This window comes from Babylonia areolata, chromosome 7 (genome assembly GCF_041734735.1).
Source record: "Babylonia areolata isolate BAREFJ2019XMU chromosome 7, ASM4173473v1, whole genome shotgun sequence".
Classification (NCBI taxonomy): domain Eukaryota; kingdom Metazoa; phylum Mollusca; class Gastropoda; order Neogastropoda; family Buccinidae; genus Babylonia; species Babylonia areolata.
Window position 1 is genome coordinate 15541415 of NC_134882.1, and position 17923 is coordinate 15559337.

General features: G+C 37.7%; 1 protein-coding gene across 2 annotated transcripts in view; it reads left to right on the forward strand.

The window, feature by feature from the left end:
• Nucleotides 1-17091, forward strand: part of LOC143283737 (sodium-dependent proline transporter-like) — a 17102-nt gene extending 11 nt beyond the window's left edge. The window contains exons 1-11 of one of the 2 annotated variants that reach the window (XM_076590034.1): nt 1-162; nt 3896-4097; nt 4487-4618; nt 5013-5307; nt 5660-5792; nt 6242-6480; nt 6959-7083; nt 7421-7533; nt 12721-12852; nt 13564-13663; nt 14136-17091. The exon at nt 1-162 is cut by the window's left edge and continues 11 nt beyond it. In XM_076590034.1, the coding sequence (XP_076446149.1) occupies nt 139-162; nt 3896-4097; nt 4487-4618; nt 5013-5307; nt 5660-5792; nt 6242-6480; nt 6959-7083; nt 7421-7533; nt 12721-12852; nt 13564-13663; nt 14136-14716 (2076 nt within the window). In that variant the 5' untranslated portion in view covers nt 1-138 and the 3' untranslated portion in view covers nt 14717-17091. Of the gene's footprint in view, nt 163-1900; nt 2039-3895; nt 4098-4486; nt 4619-5012; nt 5308-5659; nt 5793-6241; nt 6481-6958; nt 7084-7420; nt 7534-12720; nt 12853-13563; nt 13664-14135 lie in introns of those variants that run through there. The other variant, XM_076590035.1, reaches the window with a different exon arrangement.
• The last annotated feature ends 832 nt before the right edge of the window (nt 17092-17923 follow it).

Genomic DNA, 17923 nt, shown 5'->3' on the forward strand with positions numbered 1-17923 from the left:
CATTGATGTTTCAAACCATCAACCGACGTGGACGAAGAATCGCAAATAAATACATTTTCACACGAGTGAATATTTTGTGAGAATATTGTGTCCGAGTTTGACTTCAGACCTAAACCTGCAGACTTTCTGTCATCAATCATGGGTTTATTCAAAGGGAAAGAGGTGAGTGATGGATTTCATTCATTATACATAGTACAGGGGGCATAGTGTGCTGTTTCCCACGTTGTGACCTGAATCTGAACGTTTCGCCGGCCGGTCTTACCGGCTGATCCCGTTATCTTTTTAAGTTGATTGCGATTAACTTTTTATAATATATGATGACTTAAGTCGACTTCTGTTGTTTAGTTCGATTCACTTATGCACTTGCAAAGATGAGATCAAAACGTATTATATTTACTTATCGCAACAGCTGGTTCCTGTTCGTATAATTATGTCATCTTTTAGATCGACCACGAATTTGTAATGGCTCACACAAGAAACAACTGAGAGAGCTGACTGAAAAGTACCACATACCCCATATATTTATTTTTGTTTGATTTGACTTTTTTTGTGTGTGTATAATTTTGTATTTGAACTGTGTGTCTGTCCGATGGGTAGACCTGTGTGATATGTAAGGCTGATAAACAGTCATTCTTTTTGGCATTGGTTTGTCTGCCTGTTGATTCCCTGCATTTGGTTTCCTACATCATCTGCTTGATATAGCTATTGAGTGCTTTCCAGTATCGTGTAGAATGGAAATGTTTGACGGTATTATCTACATTAATCCTTTCTAAACGAATAGGGACGGTTTTCTTTGGCCGGAGTTTCTTTCTTCTCTCCCATACAAGCTTTTCTCCGTCAGATACTAAGTCAATGTATTAGGTTAACGCCTAGACTTTTCCTTGTCATGTCGATGTGATTTGACATGCATGGTATAAATTCTGCCGGAGATTCCAGCATTATAAGAAGACCTGCTTGACTTTCCTCGACCAGTTCTTCAGTCTTCTTCTTCGCGTTAGGTGTCCACGGTAATCACATTGACCATTCTGATCGGTTCTGTTCTCAAAAAGCTGTATGATGCATTATGGATTCTCACATCTCATTTCATTGTCTGGATCTCTTCCGTAATGGTCGAGATAGACGGAATTGTTAGTAATAATAAACAATATTTTGAGCATTTTTGTAAATAAATGAAAATTGAGTTAAGCATTATGTAGACTTGAATATTTGTTATCCTATGGCCCTCAAAGAGCACATCGATGCTCTTGAGTAGAACCCCCAAAAGCGTTGTAGCAAGACTCCGCATTTCTGGAACTGGCTGATCAATCCATTGCCTCATTATCATGTCTGGAAAACCGCAGTCGTCTCGTCTCGCCCAGCCAACTCCCACTATGATTCCTTTCTCCGCCTCGGCGGCTGTGACGTCAGCAACTTCGCACATTCGTAGGAATCAACTTTTTTTCCCCTTCCAAATGATAGCTTGACCGCCTGCCTCATGATTTATTTGTGGTGATTAAGAATTGTCCTTGATTGGCAAAATATGAAAATATGGCTGTTATTAAACCTTTATTCAGCTTTTGAATTCAAGGTGATATAGATACAGACAGACCGTAGATCGATAATTGCGCACGGGCAACAAGAGAGATGAGTCGTAACGACTGACGTGGGCGGCTTCAGCTTTTCTGAGCCACGCAGTCTGTCTGCATCCGATGGGGGGGCCCTGTGTGTGCGCGTGCACAACCAGCGCCCGCGCTGCACGCGCCAACTCATCACACGCATGCGCGCGCACTGGGGAAAATTCCAGTCTCCGCCGCCGACAACAACGGCAACAACCGTTGGGTGTTCGAAGTTGAACTGTGCGCGCGCGCTGTGCAACGGGCGGCTCGTGACCCTCGGCAAGGCCGCAGAAGTAACCCCGTTTTATTGATCTGCGGAGTTTTTCTCGGCACAGACGTTGCATTGCCTCCGTCCCTTATAGATGCTGCCCTTTGAATCACTGTTCATTGATTTGCCTTGAAATTCTATTCGTGGCTGTTACCGAAAATTTCCTATGCCGCGGGTACTTATCAATGCTAATTATTTCCCGGTTTTGATTGTGACATCTGTTTGATTTTTTTTTTTTTTTTTTTTACAACTGGCAACATTTTAACACTTCTGTTTAAAAAAAAGTTTTCTTTGTATTTGAGACGAAAGGGGTTTTGTGAATACTTTCCAGGTTCTGTCAACTTTAACATGAACCGGTCGCAACAAGGCAGCAGCTTTTGTCTTCCACGATCACTTACAGCTTTAAACATACGTCTCTTTTAGTAACTGAACAGAACTGAATGGAACATACTTCAGTTCATAAGAGCCTTTATTGGTGATGGTCACAATTTCCTTAAACCCTCAGTGACGTTTTCCTTTATCACTTCAGCGTACGTTCAACATGCAGTGACAAAGAAATAAGTTACAAATAATGGTTTGCAGTGCTGAAGAAAAGTAACGGGTAGAAGAATGAAGAAAACAATTTAGGAGCAACAAAGCGCTACTGCAAAGAAAAGAAATACTTAGAAAGTTTTTGGGGAAAAAAACTTTGTGAACTTGTAATTTATTAAAACTAGAGATACGAAGATAGTGCATTTCAATAAAACAATAGGGAGAAGGAAAATATTCTCCCCCCCCCCCTCCCTATTTGGTGATGGCCTATTGCTCTGATCCAAGTGATCTAAGAATATCTGCTGGTATGCCCCACCACTGAGGCAGCCAGTAAGCGCAGAATGATCACGTTTAAGCATTGAAGTATTTCAAGTTTAGTCTGCTGTTTCCGTACATATGCCAGCCCCTCTTAGTCTGCTTTTCCCCTTTTTTCTGCTTAACCATACATTGATACATCTTTTGGCGTGATTCATATTCATGAGGTAGTCTTGTTCCCACTTATGCAAAAATAGGTTAAAGAAAAAAAAAGGTAACTCGGTATGCAGTTCCATGGTTTCAGGTGTTGGTCTGTGGTTACAGTTTCGAGTGTCATGGGATATTTCCCCTCCCCTGCCTGCTAAAGGTCACCTTGGACCTATGCGCTGGTAGATCCTCCCTCACCCCTGACCCCCAACCTGCCTCCCTTTTCTTTACCTTCATTTTAGGGTGTGGGCGGGAGCGCCACCACAATGCATGGCTGCAAGCCAGCAAAGGAAAGAAAAGGAGGTCATATAAATTTACATAATTATTGTAAATCCCCTCGCAAGCTGGCTTGGTTCGCTCAGTCACCCTGGCACGTATTCTTCGCCAGTTGCCTCCTATTCGCCAGTTGCCTCCTATTTAGTCAGCATTATGCATGAGATGAATTCTAAGGTTTCTTGCCCCATTCACTCGCAGTTTGGTTGTTTGAAAATAAATTTTCCAGCGGTTTTCCCACTTGTTATTTTTTGGTATGAATACATAAACTGATCAGCTGTATGAATACATAAACTGGTTTATAAAATGTAACAAAGTTTGACAGGTTTTTGATACTGTTTGTGTGATCTTGATTCTTAGTGTTTTCCCTCTATTTCTATCCTGTTGTCTCTCTAAAACCAGTGTTAACAGTAATGCTGATTCCACCAGTTGTATTTGTTTATTTGGTTGGGGTTTTTTTTGTTGTTGTTCTTGTTTTGTTTTTGGTTGGTTGTTTTTTGTGGGTTTTTTGTTTTGTTTTTTGTTGTTGTTTTTTTGTTTTGTTTTGTTTATTGAACTTCACTGTAATGAGAGGACAACAACAAAAAAGTCAACAGGACACTAACTCTGTTAGCACTGTTCAGCTGCCTGCAATGGATGGTGTTCACAGGCTCTGTATGTTTGTGTGTGTATATATATAATGTGAGTCTAGTGAAAAAAAGGCTGAGTGCAGAACAACTTAATGGAAACTTACATTCACAGGCTCTATGTTTGTGTTTGCGTGCAGTCGGAAAAAGTTGGAGCGGGTGTGACTCTAGCAGACGTATCAGGGTCAGACTCCAGCATGAGCTCAAGTTCGAGCCTGGACGACAAGGAGGACCGTGGCACATGGACTGGCCGCATGGACTTCCTGCTGTCCTGCATCGGCTTTGCTGTGGGGCTGGGGAACATCTGGAGGTTCCCTTACCTCTGCTACAAGAGTGGAGGAGGTAGGTGAAGTTTGGGACCTCTGTGTGTGTGATTTTGCTGATCAGCTCTATTGTTATTGATAATGGTAAGGTGTCGGATTGGTTCTTGTGGACTCTAAACAAATGTTGATTATTGTAGCCCTCTCTCTGACACTTATTTATATGATGACAGTGTGGTGATTTTACTCACTTAAAAAAACAAAACAACCTTTTAGGGAAGTTCAATTCTTTAATGAATATTAAGTTGAATTAAATGTTAATTTTGACGCATCGATCTTAGAAAAGAATCTGATGTGCAGGAGATGAAGAGAAAAGGCTGTTTATTTTTACTTGGAAGTCAAGTGGTGTGGGTTGGGTACAAACAGCGCACACATGAAAGAAGCCTCACAGTTGTATTTGTATGTTTGCAGGAGCATTCTTGGTGCCCTATGTGGTCTTCTTGGTTCTGTGTGGAATGCCTCTCTTCTTCATGGAGATCACCTATGGGCAGTTTGCCTCTCTGTCCCCAATCACTGTCTGGAGGATCAGCCCTCTTTTCAAAGGTAATGACCTACTTTTCTTACTTGATATTAACAGTTTGATACTTTTGTGGGGTTTTTTTTTCCCTTTTGGTGCGTACTCTTTATGCACATTATCATGTAATGGTTATATGTTACTTTAAAATCTGAAAGATGTTAAAAAAAAAGATGAATATGCTGATTTGGTACTCTTCCAAAGTATGAGTCTTAAAGAAAAAAAAATGTAAACATTTAATCCTAACATTTCTTCTGTTTTATTCTTATGACTTTTGAAAAAGACTATAAAAAAACAAAAACAAAAAAAACAAACCCAAACCAACTTGTTACTAAAAACCCAAACAAACAAAAACTTGCTACAACTTGTGTGAATGTACCCAAACTGATGGTGAGGTTCTTCCCTTGTGGCTGTCCTAATCAGGGGTGGGCTATGGCATGGTGATCATCTCTGGCATTGTGTGCGTCTACTACAACATCATCATCACCTGGACCTTCTACTACCTCTTCATGTCCATGAGGAAGGTCCTCCCCTGGTCTGACTGTGACAATGCCTGGAACGATGAACGATGTGTCCTCAACAAGTTTGCTGACGCCAACAGCACAGATGCCAATGCCACCATGGTGAACGGGACGGTTGTCAACAGTACCTATGCCACTGCCGCTAATGTCACGCTCAACTCTTCCCACCTGATGACTGCCAGTGAACAGTTCTGGGAGTAAGTAGAAAGTTATCTCTACTCTGTTTAAACTTCCTGTTTAAAAACTTGTTAGATTAAAACGGCCAACACTGAAAACAAAAAACAAAACAAAAAAAAACATGTTTGTGTTGATGGTATAAACGATACATTTGTACATTTGCTTTCACAGAAATGTGCATTTCCAATGCTATTTAAATTTTTTTGTTGAACATAAATATTTTGTTAGCATGAGAAAAGTACAAAGATGATGAAAATGAATTGCTTTTTACGGAAGAAATAGAAGGAAGGATGCCTTTATGTCAAAAACAAGCTGTTAGTGTGTTTCCCAGTCCAATGCTGTAACTAACTGATAGTGTAATGTGTGTTGCAGGCGCAATGTCCTGGAGATCACAGACGGCATTGAAGACATGGGCACCATACGCTGGCCTTTGTTTGGTTGTCTGGCTCTGGCCTGGGTGGTGGTCTTTCTCTGCCTCTGCAAGGGTGTCAAGTCTTCTGGCAGGGTGAGTTCTTGATATGTGTCTCTTTCTTTTTCTTGCTTCAATTATTTTGATAAATTATTTGTCAAAAGGATTTTGAATAATGACTAAAAAACAACAACTTAGTTTTTAAAGAAGAAATAATCTATAAAGAAGAAAAAAGCATAACAGTAGATTTGTGCAACTGTGTACTTGTCAGTTTGGATTGATATCCTTGTTCACACACTTTTTTTTGCAGTATTCAAGCACAAGAAGTAAACAAACTATTCAATTTGTACAGCATGATGATGCGTACTCAAAGTTATCCCAATGTCCACACATTCTTCTGTAAGAATTCCACATGTAAACAGCATGACAGTGGGCTGAACTTGGCAAGGTCACTTACCTTTTGTTGAGATGGTGTACTTGTAAAACCACAGGTGAATAGCTTGGCAATGGGCAGAACATAACAAGGTCACTTACCGGTTTTTCAGGTGGTGTATGTGACTGCCACCTTCCCTTACCTGGTGCTGATCATCCTCCTGGTGCGTGGCGCTACCTTGCCTGGTGCTCTGGAAGGTATCAAGTTCTACCTGATCCCCGACTGGCAGAAACTGTTGGAGTTCAAGGTGTGGGGTGACGCCGCCATCCAGATTTTCTACTCGGTGGGCATGGCCTGGGGGGGCCTCATCACCATGGCCAGCTACAACAAGTTCCACAACAACGTCTACAGGTCAGACCAGTTGTCAGTGTTTACCTGCATTTGATACATTTGGGTTTGAGCAAAAGACACATACACACAAAAGGCAGTAATACAATAAAAGAAATATTGATTTTTTTTCAGTCTGTTGGCCTTTATCATGGATGTGTGACGCACTGCAACACTTTATCCGTAAATGATGCTTTGTTGTCACAAGAGAAAAATTTTGTTTTGATTAAACATGTTTGGGAGCAATGTGGTAATGAGATGATTTTTTGGTAAACATGTTCTAAGTAAAGTCTATTTGGTGAGTTTTAAGGATTCTTCAAAACCTCTACAAAGATTCACAGATAAATATTTTACTAAAAAGCCCAGACATATTCTGCACATTTAAGAACTGGACTATAGATAAACAAAGAACAGATAATTATATCACTGAAAAGCCCACAGACATATATGATGACTCTAGGACGGGACTACAGGAGATAACTGACTTGTCTGCTGTTGACAGGGATGCCATCATTGTTCCCCTTATGAACTGCGGCACCAGTGTGTTTGCCGGTCTGGTCATCTTCTCTGTTCTTGGCTTCATGGCCCACGAGACTGGTGCTGAGATCAAGGATGTTGTCACTCAGGGTAAGCACAGCTGCTCTATTTAATGCTGATGTCTAACTGCAAAGCAAAACCAAACAAAAAAACAAAAAAAAACAACCCCAAATGTTTAAAAATGGACAGGCATGTTGTGGTTATTCACAGAAAATCTGGTTTTATTGTTCAAAATGTACTTTGGATTTAGAAAAAGAAAAGTATTTTAAAAAAGACCTTGAATTCATTTTTTGAAAACTTTGGACAAAAAAAGGATATAAAAACATGCTAAGATTTTATGGAATAAAGAAACTACTACTCAGCAGAAGTACTCACTATCTATCCAAATTTGGATTAAAAGCAGTCGCTTTGTCTGTGCATGTTCCAGGTCCTGGCCTGACGTTTGTTGTGTATCCTGAGGCTGTTGCCAAACTGCCCATCTCCCCACTGTGGGCCTTGCTGTTTTTCCTCATGCTGTTCACCATCGGTCTTGACAGCCAGGTAAGGATCCCACCGCTTTCTGATTACCTTGCCAACCTCCTCGCTTATCCTCCTGTCTAACCTCCGTTCTATGCAAGCTGCGTTGGTCTGTGTTAAGGCTGAGTAAAGGATTCTTTAGAGAGTGGTTTTCATGACCTAGTGGTTCTTGACACGATAAGAAGTGACCGTGTCATAGCCTTCGTAAAAGGAAGATTTGCATTCCATCAGAGGATAGTCATCAGATTTATTTTATGCAAGATGCCAAAGTATCTTGAAGGACTATCATAAAAGATATTTGCCTCTGATATCTTCCTCTCATTCTTATACTCTGTGAGAAATTAATGCTTGTCATGAGAAGAAAGATTTTTTTCAAATGGATACACAGGGTTGAGGAGAGATGAAGGAAATTGTTTATGGACAAAGGAAACAAATCAAGAATATAATTGGAATGTGAAAAGATGCAGAGGAGAGGGAATCAGTGATCATTATATAAAGACCATCACTTCAAGAAAGCTGTGAATTAGCTCAAACTGATTAATTTGAAAGAATGTACAACCTTTTTTCTTTTCTTTTTTTGTATTTTTTTAAAAAGATAACTACATTTCATTTTTCAACGGATAGAATTGTAAACACATACTTGTTTACAGTTCTGTGGCCTAGACCTTTTTTTCAGAGCAAGTGAGCATTATTCAAATACTCAGCCTTACACATAGTGGAATAGTTTTTGAAGAAAGTATGTGTCATATAAAATTTCATACTCATTTATTTACATCTCATCCATACTTTCTTCAACGAGTGTTCCTGACAACTGAAAAAGTAAACAAAACGGACAATTGAAATGTTTTAACAAATTTAAAATCCCCTGTACTTTATTTCCTAATCATTCATTCTTTTCACACTTTTTGGACCTTAAGCTTACCGTTGAAAGAAGGTTACCTATTTATAATTCCCTGTTTAATTTATTAATGATTCAATCCAGCGAAATTGAAGGACTGTAAGCATGTGTATGTTTTGTACAGGTAAGGACTGACATTTATATTTGTCACAATGACATCCCTTGCTTCCCCCATGCCCCTTGCAAGTTACAGGAAAACATTTTGCACTTTTGTCTTGAACAAATGTTGCTCACAATCATTTGTGAGAAGCATTTTGGCGCTTAGCCAAAAAAGTGCTATGTTTCATTCTAAAACATACACAAACTTACAGCAGTGAATTTTTTGTGCTAAATGATGATTTGATGACACTCAATTGAAGAAAAAAAAAAGAAGAAAAAATGATTTGGTTAAATTGTGTTTAAAAAAGAAAACACTCTTTAAAAATTTTGCATTAAAACAAACTGACTGTCCACCTTCTTTCAACTGATAGGCTTCCCCTTCCGCTGCAAAGCGTGGATAGGATTTGAACTTGAGGTAAACCAACGCAGTGAGCTGGGCGTTCTTGGAACAGAGGCAGACATCAACTTGGTAGTCAAAGCACACACTGTTCAAATATCTTTTTTTAAGACAGAATAACCAATAAGTATCGAATTCAAATTTTATTTCGAGTTTCATTTTGAACTTATGACTACTGAAACATGTAAGCTTTTTCACACTTATACTGATTAATGTTTGATTGTATTTATAAATGCACTCTGTTATTATTTCTATCATGCATTCTTTTTAATTGGTGTCAAAGAGACAGTCAGCTGTGCATGAATGTCAAGATAATGTCTGCCTCCTTCTCCATCACTTATTTTGATTTTGGAAAGAAAAAAAAAGTGAGGATGCTGTTGCCAAAAAGAAAACTATTTTATTGTAGTCAGGGGGTTTTGTGTGTTTTTGGTTCAGACATAAAAGAAATTCTGGGAAAGAAAAAGATACAAAAGGACAGAAAGTGAAAATGACCACAAGCCCAGTGATTTGTAATATACTTAACTTTATCCACAGCACACTCGGGAAAAGTTAAAATATCGTGAACTGGACAAAGTTGTAATATTAATTAAAAAATAAAAAAAATTCAATGGTTTTTCAAACTCTGTTGGATGAGTTTGTCAGGCAGAGAAAGCCAGATCACTTGGAGCAATTTGGAAAAAAAAAGAAGAAAATTTTGGAAAATGTTGCATCCCCACTTTCCCTGCTTTGTTTTTAATTTTGCTGCATTTGCTTCATTATTACATGAGCTTCTTTTTCAGCATACCCTTTAGAGAATGAGTGTTGTGTGTGGTTGAAGATAGGTAGCTTTAACAAAAGAAGAGTGAAAGTGAGTGTACTTGGTGTGAAAATGTGACAATCAGAATTTGGGAGGGTTAAAAAAATCTCAAACAAGTGTGAGAACAAGGGTGTTCAGATAGAAGTGGGGGGGGGGATGTGTGAGTATGTGCATGGATGAATAAGATTACCCTTTCCCCTTCCGCTGAAGGATCTATGACGCATGGCTCGTCTGAGGTAACATGAGGTCGTATTTATGGTGAACTACTAGAGGGTGGGTCAGGGAGTGAAGACATTTTATGATTTTGAGTTGGTTACATTTAGGATGGTTAAAAGCAGATTTTTTTTTTTGATTTTTTTTAAAATATTTTTTTAAATCTGTGTTTGGTGGAAGGGAAGCCAAAAACCTTTGCCAAGACAATATACAAGTTCTGGGAGTGGGTATGTTTAAGAAATGAAACATGAAAAACAAAACTATATATAAAGGAATACATACACAAACAAATATTCATGAAATCTGAGGGAAATGGTTAAAGCGGGTTGTAGGAAATCCATTTATGCAACAACAAAAAAGGGACACTGAGTGGGGTTAGAAATATTATTTCATGACACAGATTTTGGCTTTGTCAAGACTTAAGTCTGGGAATGGCAACATAAATATATGTTCTTCAATTATTCTAGAGTTCTATTGATTTGATATAAACACATAAGCACACAATGCATTTATTATATAATACAGCATGAACTGTAGAACAGACTGAATTTTTTAACTACACTGGCTAGACAAAAAGCATTACCAAACTGCATGCAAACCATTATGTGATGTGCCACTTTGAATGGAGCTTTTTGTGAACTTGTATTATCCTCCGGACTGTTCGAGGGACATACAGTTTTATGAAAAAGCAATTTTCGTAGAATTTTTTTTAATTTTAATTTGAAGTAAATTACACTGATTACACTTCATGAACATCTTTTTTTTCACTGTTTCTTGATTTAATTTGGGTGTGAAAATGGCAATTACAAGGTTATATTCAAAAGTTCTTTTTGCCCCCATGACTTGCACCAATTTATTTTTTTTGTTTTGAAATTTTAGTCACTATCTACAACACAAGATATGGCCATTAGAATATAAACAAAGAAAAAACCACACACACACACACACACACACACACACACACACACACACACAGATAAACAAATCTGAACTTGAAGCAGCAGCAATTTGAAATACTCATTTTTGTCCTCACTTCACGGAAAAAGAAAAAAAAAAAAAGAAGCTATTTTCTTCACATATTTCTGCAGTTTTACTTATTTTCTTATGATAGGGAAATCAATAAAGTATGTCCCACGAAGGGCTCGGGTTGTTGTATAACCATGTTGGTGTTTGATTTTCACTCTCAAAGGTTCCCTCCGACGTCTCGCAGACTTGTGGCCTCATGCGGCAACACCCAGCGTGAAAGCGCTAAGTCTTGTGGTTTTCATACTGACCTAAACAATAGAGCCACCACGCTCGAATTGTTCTTACTCTATTTGGAGCAATCGCCTGCCATGGATAGCAGCCATTACTCTTTGGTAATTAAAAGTAACAAACCCAGCCTCTCCCTTTGTAATCTGCATTCTTAACAGTAATCAATATTTTCCCCATTCAACTTAATTATGATATAATTTTAAAAAACCCGTCAAAGTTGAAGGAATTTCAACCTAATTGATTTGACTATCAAAGTTTATCAACTGGAAAAAAACACAAAAAAATTTCAAAAAAAACAACCTGCTACTTAAATTTGCATAATTGATTTCATCTCAAGTCCCCTTTCAGTTTGCATCACAAAATTGTCAAGAAGATCTACTTTACTTCTTGCCTGTTTCTATCCAAATAAACACGACCTAATTTGCTTGGTCTCCTGTTCCATGCCAGAGACAGTGACCACCATCTAAATTTTTCTTTTAACAAGTAATTCAGGCTTTCTTTCCAAATATTTTACTTCATAAATTTGATTTGATACTGCGGGATGAGAAAAATATGACATCAGTGAAGATGATTCAAAATTGTCGATAAAGTCAGATCCAAGCAATAGCTCTCTAAGATGAAATGAAATCTGTTTCAATATGAAGCATATGGTGATGGAACAGGTTTGGAAGTGAAGTATTTCTTTTTGATGTCGATTGCTTCCAGTAGTGTAATGACACTACAAATGCATCATCTTTTTTTTTTTCTTTTTTTTTTCTACAATTTTTTTTTTCCATGTCATCTTAAGATGGTATTACTCAATCTGTCCACAAGTGCTGAGTGCTGATGTTTCATTTGATCAAAATGATGAATTTTCTGGTGTCTCATGGTGAGGAAAATGCTGACTGAGAAAATGGGCAAAACATTTCCACTGGATATGTTGTCAAAAACAAACAAAAAACACCAGAGATTCAGTGTAGTCACGATGGCCACAACAAATAAATCAGTAACTTGTGAAATGGTTTAAGTAAACATGGATTTCAATGGCACTTGTGGTTAGATATTGAAATGGAGTTTATACATGGGTTTTTATTTTATTTTACATCAAATATACTTTACCATGAACCATATCTTCATGGTTATATGATGTCTGTTTTATTTTTTTATCTATATATTTTTTTTTTTTTTATCTTATACCTCCGTAGTAGGCTGCACCTCACACAACCAATGAGAAACAATCAAGCTCTTTGAGACCAACTTGAACTCACTGAAAAGAAAGTGTTTGTAATTTGAATTTGAAATCAAAACCAGTTTTGTAATGGAGCAAGTGCTTTCTGATGTTATTTATTGACTGCAAGAAGGCATTTGTCACTTTGTTCCCCAAACCATCAGAAACTTTGATAACTGAGAGAAATATTACTTGAATATTCATCTCTTTAAACTGCTCATTGGTTGGCATTTGCTAGTAAGCATCATCATCATTGTGATGTGTCTGTGTTTGAGTCATTGTTTCAGGGATTTACAAAGGCTTTCCAAGCAGGCCAATGTTAATTGTGTATTCCTTCCTGTGTGCAGTTTGGTATGTTCGAAACGATGACCAGCGCTTTCATTGACGAGTTCCCCCACCTGCTGAAGAACAAGAAGGTGCTCTTCACTGCCATCATGTGCTTTATCGAGTTCGTGCTGGGAATCCCATGTGTTTTCCAGGTAACTAAATTTGTGACAGCCATTCTGTTGCTGCAGACTCTCCGCTTTTAAAAAGTTCATTTTTGTTCCTTACTGATGTAGGAACTTGTGATTGTACATTTATGGAAAGAGTAAATCACAAAGTGTGTAGACTGTACTTCTGAGGTTTTTTGTTTTGTTTTTTCAAAGTGAAGTGAAATAGTTCTGACCAAAAATGTGGGTTTAAGTTCCAAGAAACAAAGTTTGTTGACAGCAAAATCAAGTAAGTGAATAAAACAAAGATTTAAGTTTTGCCAGTGTTGGATAATTGTGAAGCAGTGTTGCCCTGTGGGATGCAAAACTGTCTTCATACGAATCTGATTTATTGAATAGTCCTCCATTACACTGTTCTGGGTGTTGGTGGGATGCAGATGCATTTCAATTTTCAAGAATTCAGTTTCCTTATATATTGATTTTGTTGTTGTTGTTGGTCAGTATCTTTATACAAATGATACACCAAGTTGTTCAGTTGATCAAACTTAATCATATTATTTAGTTGTTGTTTTTTTTATTCATAGTGCTGATCTTCAACTTAAGAATATAACTTTCTTTGTGAAGTGAACAGCAGTGAGAACACTGAATGAATAAATACCCCCTCATTTGATTGAAACATCAAAGAAGGGTGTTCATGCAACTGATGTTGATGTGTCCAAAATGCCCAATGGTCACAGTGAAAATTCTTTGTATGTGCAGGGTGGAATCTACGTCTTGCAAATCATGGACTGGTACTGCGCTACCTTCTCTCTCATGTTGCTGTCTTTTACGGAATGTGTTGTCATCTCTTGGGTGTATGGTAAGTATTTTTACCCACTTTATTGTTGGTATTTTTACCTAACATATTAAGAAGTTAGATGCATGATCATAATCTATTGCACATTAGAATTTGATAAAAGTTTTTACTCTTACAAGATACAGTGATAAACATTTTAAGTAGAATTAAAAAAATTTTAAGCTATACTCTAGTATGGCAGTCATATTTTGCTATACCTTGTTATAATCGATCCTTGTAAAGAAGGTAATCAAGAATATATCCGTAAAGACATTCACCTTGATATGCCCATAATAGCCAGATGTAGAGCAGTAGTGAAAAAATGTTATCAGAAAAGAAACCTGAACAATGACTAACCATGGAAAGGATTGGAATGAAGGAAATATGTACATACTATGATCTTGTCAGATCAAATTATTTTGTCCTGTTAAATAAAAGAGATGTTCATGATGGTGTTTGTATTCTTAAACAAAAGTTCACCTAACCCATGTTTCAGGTGTGGACCGTTTCTACAAGGACATTGAGCTGATGATTGGATTCAAGCCCAGTGCCTACTGGAAGATTCTGTGGTGCTTCATCACGCCCGCTACCATTCTCTTCATCTGGGTCTTCTCCGTGTCTCAGCTGGCCCCTGTGTCCTACGGCACCTACCAGTACCCCACCTGGGCCATCATCTTTGGCTGGATGCTGGGCCTGTGCTCCCTGCTGCCTCTGCCCATCGTCATGATCATCAGCATCGCTAAGGAGAAGGGCACCTTGTGGCAGAGAGTCAGGAAGCTGGCTCGTCCCGCCGACAACTGGGGACCTGCCCTTCCTGAGAACCGGGAAGCCTACCTGGCCAGTCTGGAGCCCTGCCATCGTCCGGCGGCCACCTTGGAGCTCCCTTCTCCCATCTACAGCCCCAAGAAGGGAGGAGTCTCTGGGGGAGCAGCTGTCAGTGTCTTGATGCCCGAGGAGAGGAAGTTGTTGTCAGACAGTGTGACAACCATGTCGTCAGACCGTTCTGTCACTGCCCAGAGTACAGAGTTCACATCCATGTTGTCAGATGGACAGACACTGCCAGTTTCTAAGTGTTAAACTTGTGCTGTTCAAGAGACTTACAGACTATTTATATTTCAACATGTTCTCAGTCCAAAATGAGTGCCAGAAAAGAACGAAAATAGTAGATAGAAAACAGAATGGGTGGAGTGTGAATGTGTATTGGTCAAGAATGAATGGGTGAGGATGTAGATATGTATGTGAGGGTGCTATATGAGCTGCTCTGTACATAATTTGTGAATAAAGAGAATGAGCACAAGTCTGAATGAAAGGAAGTATGTTGATAACTTGAACATGTTTTAAGATGACTGGGAAAGTCTGCGAGTGCATGATCTGGGTTGACTGCTTTGTAGATAATGTGTGGGAAATGATGAAAAAATGTATTATAGAGAATGGTAATGTTGCAGTATGTCACAAAGGCCTTTCTGAGTAATTTTACTCCTGTGGAGAAACAAATTCTGAAAGGGACCGTACAGTTGCACATGCTGCAATCATTTATGACTACTGTAGCTGATATTCACTTTCTTTTATTTCATGCATGATGAAACAGGGAATACAGAAGACCAGGGATAATAAATTTCTTTTTTTTTTTTTCTTTCTTTTTCTTTTCCAAGAATTTTGTTTTAAAGAAATTTGCTAACTTCCAAAATTGGTTTCCATTGAAGAACCTCAGTGGTTGCACATAAGAAATCTCCAAGTTTTAAAGTTTTATTTAAAAGTTTTAAAGATCAGAAACATTCTGGTAAAAAGATTCAAAGCTTGATGAAGAAAAATTTGAAAAATCGTGGAGTTAGGATATTACTTGCACAAATAATCTGTTTACCATCAGGCTTTTACTCATTACTATCAAGCAGACAGAACACAGCAAATGTCAGTTATATGGTTGTGTTAAATTGTGCTGCATAAGAACAGCTCTGTATATAATTGAGACTACATGTTGTCCATCTGAATAAAAGAAATTGTAATATTTCTCAGATAATGTTGGTATATCATATTCGTTTTATTTAAAAGTTTTAAAGATAAGAAACATTCTGGTAAAAAGATTCAAAACTTGAAGAAAAATTTGAAAAATCGTGGAGTTAGGATATTACTTGTACAAATAATCTGTTTACCATCAGGCTTTTACTCATTACTATCAAGCAGACAGAACACAGCAAATGTCAGTTATATGGTTGTGTTAAATTGTGCTGCATAAGAACAGCTCTGTACATAATTGTGACTACATGTTGTCCATCTGAATAAAAGAAATTGTAATATTTCTCAGATAATGTTGGCATATCATATTCTGCCCATCAATGTGTGGAAGTTTGCTGTTGTCACTTCCGCATGCTGACACTGCTGGTTCTTCATTCCAGATCTCTGGAAGACATTAGAGATTCTGCCTTATGATTCTTCTTGCCCTTCATTATCTGGTGGTTGTTTTCAAAAATCTTCTTTGGTTTTAAAACAGGTTTTAAAACTTTTTGTAATATTGCAAGAGGATTCTTTTTCTTTCTTTTTCATGAAGTTCATATTAATGGGGATTTCTTAAATTTGATTGGAAATACAAAAAAGAAAAACCAACTGCATTCATGCTTTTCATCTACACACTTGTGTGCACCTGTACACATGGTAGCAGGCCTACTATGCAGTGATATCACTGGACAAACCTTCTCATTTGTTGAAAGATATTTGTCGTGGAAACAATCAGTTGCAAGATATTTGTTGTGGAAACAATCAGTTGCAAAAACAATGGTACATAATCTAATGGATTTTGTGTTTTTAGTTTTAAAGAGGAGCAAAGAGAGTTTACATGTCCTGCTGATTTATGTTGAAATTTCAATGCATATTTCATGAGCAGGTGGATTTGATGTGATATATATTATGACTGCATGGCAGTGTGTAATGTGTTCATTTTGTACTATTTTTCATTGGAATCATTGTGGAACTGTACTCATGAGTGAGAATCTCACAACTTAAAACAAGTTATTGGCATAAGTCTGCTAATTTTGACCAGTTCAGTTTTGATGTGTTCTCATTGGTGTGTGTGTGGCTGGGAGAATGCGAGTGTTATAGAACACTGACAGGCGACTGGTGGACACAGTGCTTGTCCTCCAGTTGCTGTGCCGTTTTTTTCCCTAATTTTATTTAGATGGTCCAGCTGGACATATTTAGAAATGTCTGATGCACAAATTACTGTGTACACATGCTGTGGGCATTGCCAGCAGATGTGGAATCTCCATAGAAGAAAACTGTATGACTAAGGTAGCAAGTAATATTCTGAAAGAAAAGAGGAAAGAAAGGTTGCCAGACTGTATTGCCAAGCAGCTTTCAAGAAATAAATTAAAATTTCAAAAACGGAAAGAGAAAGAATTAATGATTTTCTGGGACTGATTAGAATTACCAATTTTCAGTCTTCTGGTGAATATTTTGCAGATGAGCAAAAAAACAAAAAGTCCATCAGCTGTCCAAATTAATTTTACTTAAGAATTGTCACCTCTGGTGATACCTAACAGCCAATAGTAATTGGAACAAATATCAGCTAGGTATTCATGTACCGGTAAACAACATTAGGGTCTTGTCAAAACAACGATCGATCTCGTGGTTTTTATTTGTTTTTTTAGACATTTTATTTTTCCTGTCTGCCAACATAATTCCATTGGTTTAAAGATTAGAATATGTCTCTGGTCCAAGTGATTTTGTTGTTATGTTTTGTGTTTTATATATTATTTTGCACTTTATTTTTTTTAAGAAATAAAGAAAATACAAATCATTAACAAAAGATGTCTGTGTTTTGCCTATTTGAGAGAGAGTTTTTTGAATGTTGGGTGTCTAGGATACTAAAGTAAATATGTACACAGAATTTGCCCAGTTGTTGTAGGGGATGCTTATGTAAACAAGTACACATGATATGGGCAGTTTTTTCTTATGCACTGCACACACACACACACATACATACACACACACACATCTGAGCATGTGACCATGCATGCACAAATTTGCACACATACATGCATGCATGTGATTACAGTGAACTGAACATATGCAAATGCATAAAAAAAAAATTTGCAAACATGCATGCAATTGCATTATTTCATAATTTTGTAAGGTCTGAAGCAACAACAATGAAGCTGAAGACTTCTGTTGGTATGTGTCATAGAGACAACTCAGTTGTGAAGACCATGTAAATGATAAAATGTAAGTTATTTTCTTGCATTTAACCAAATGCATACAGAAACAGATCTCTGACATGCAAGTACAGCACTG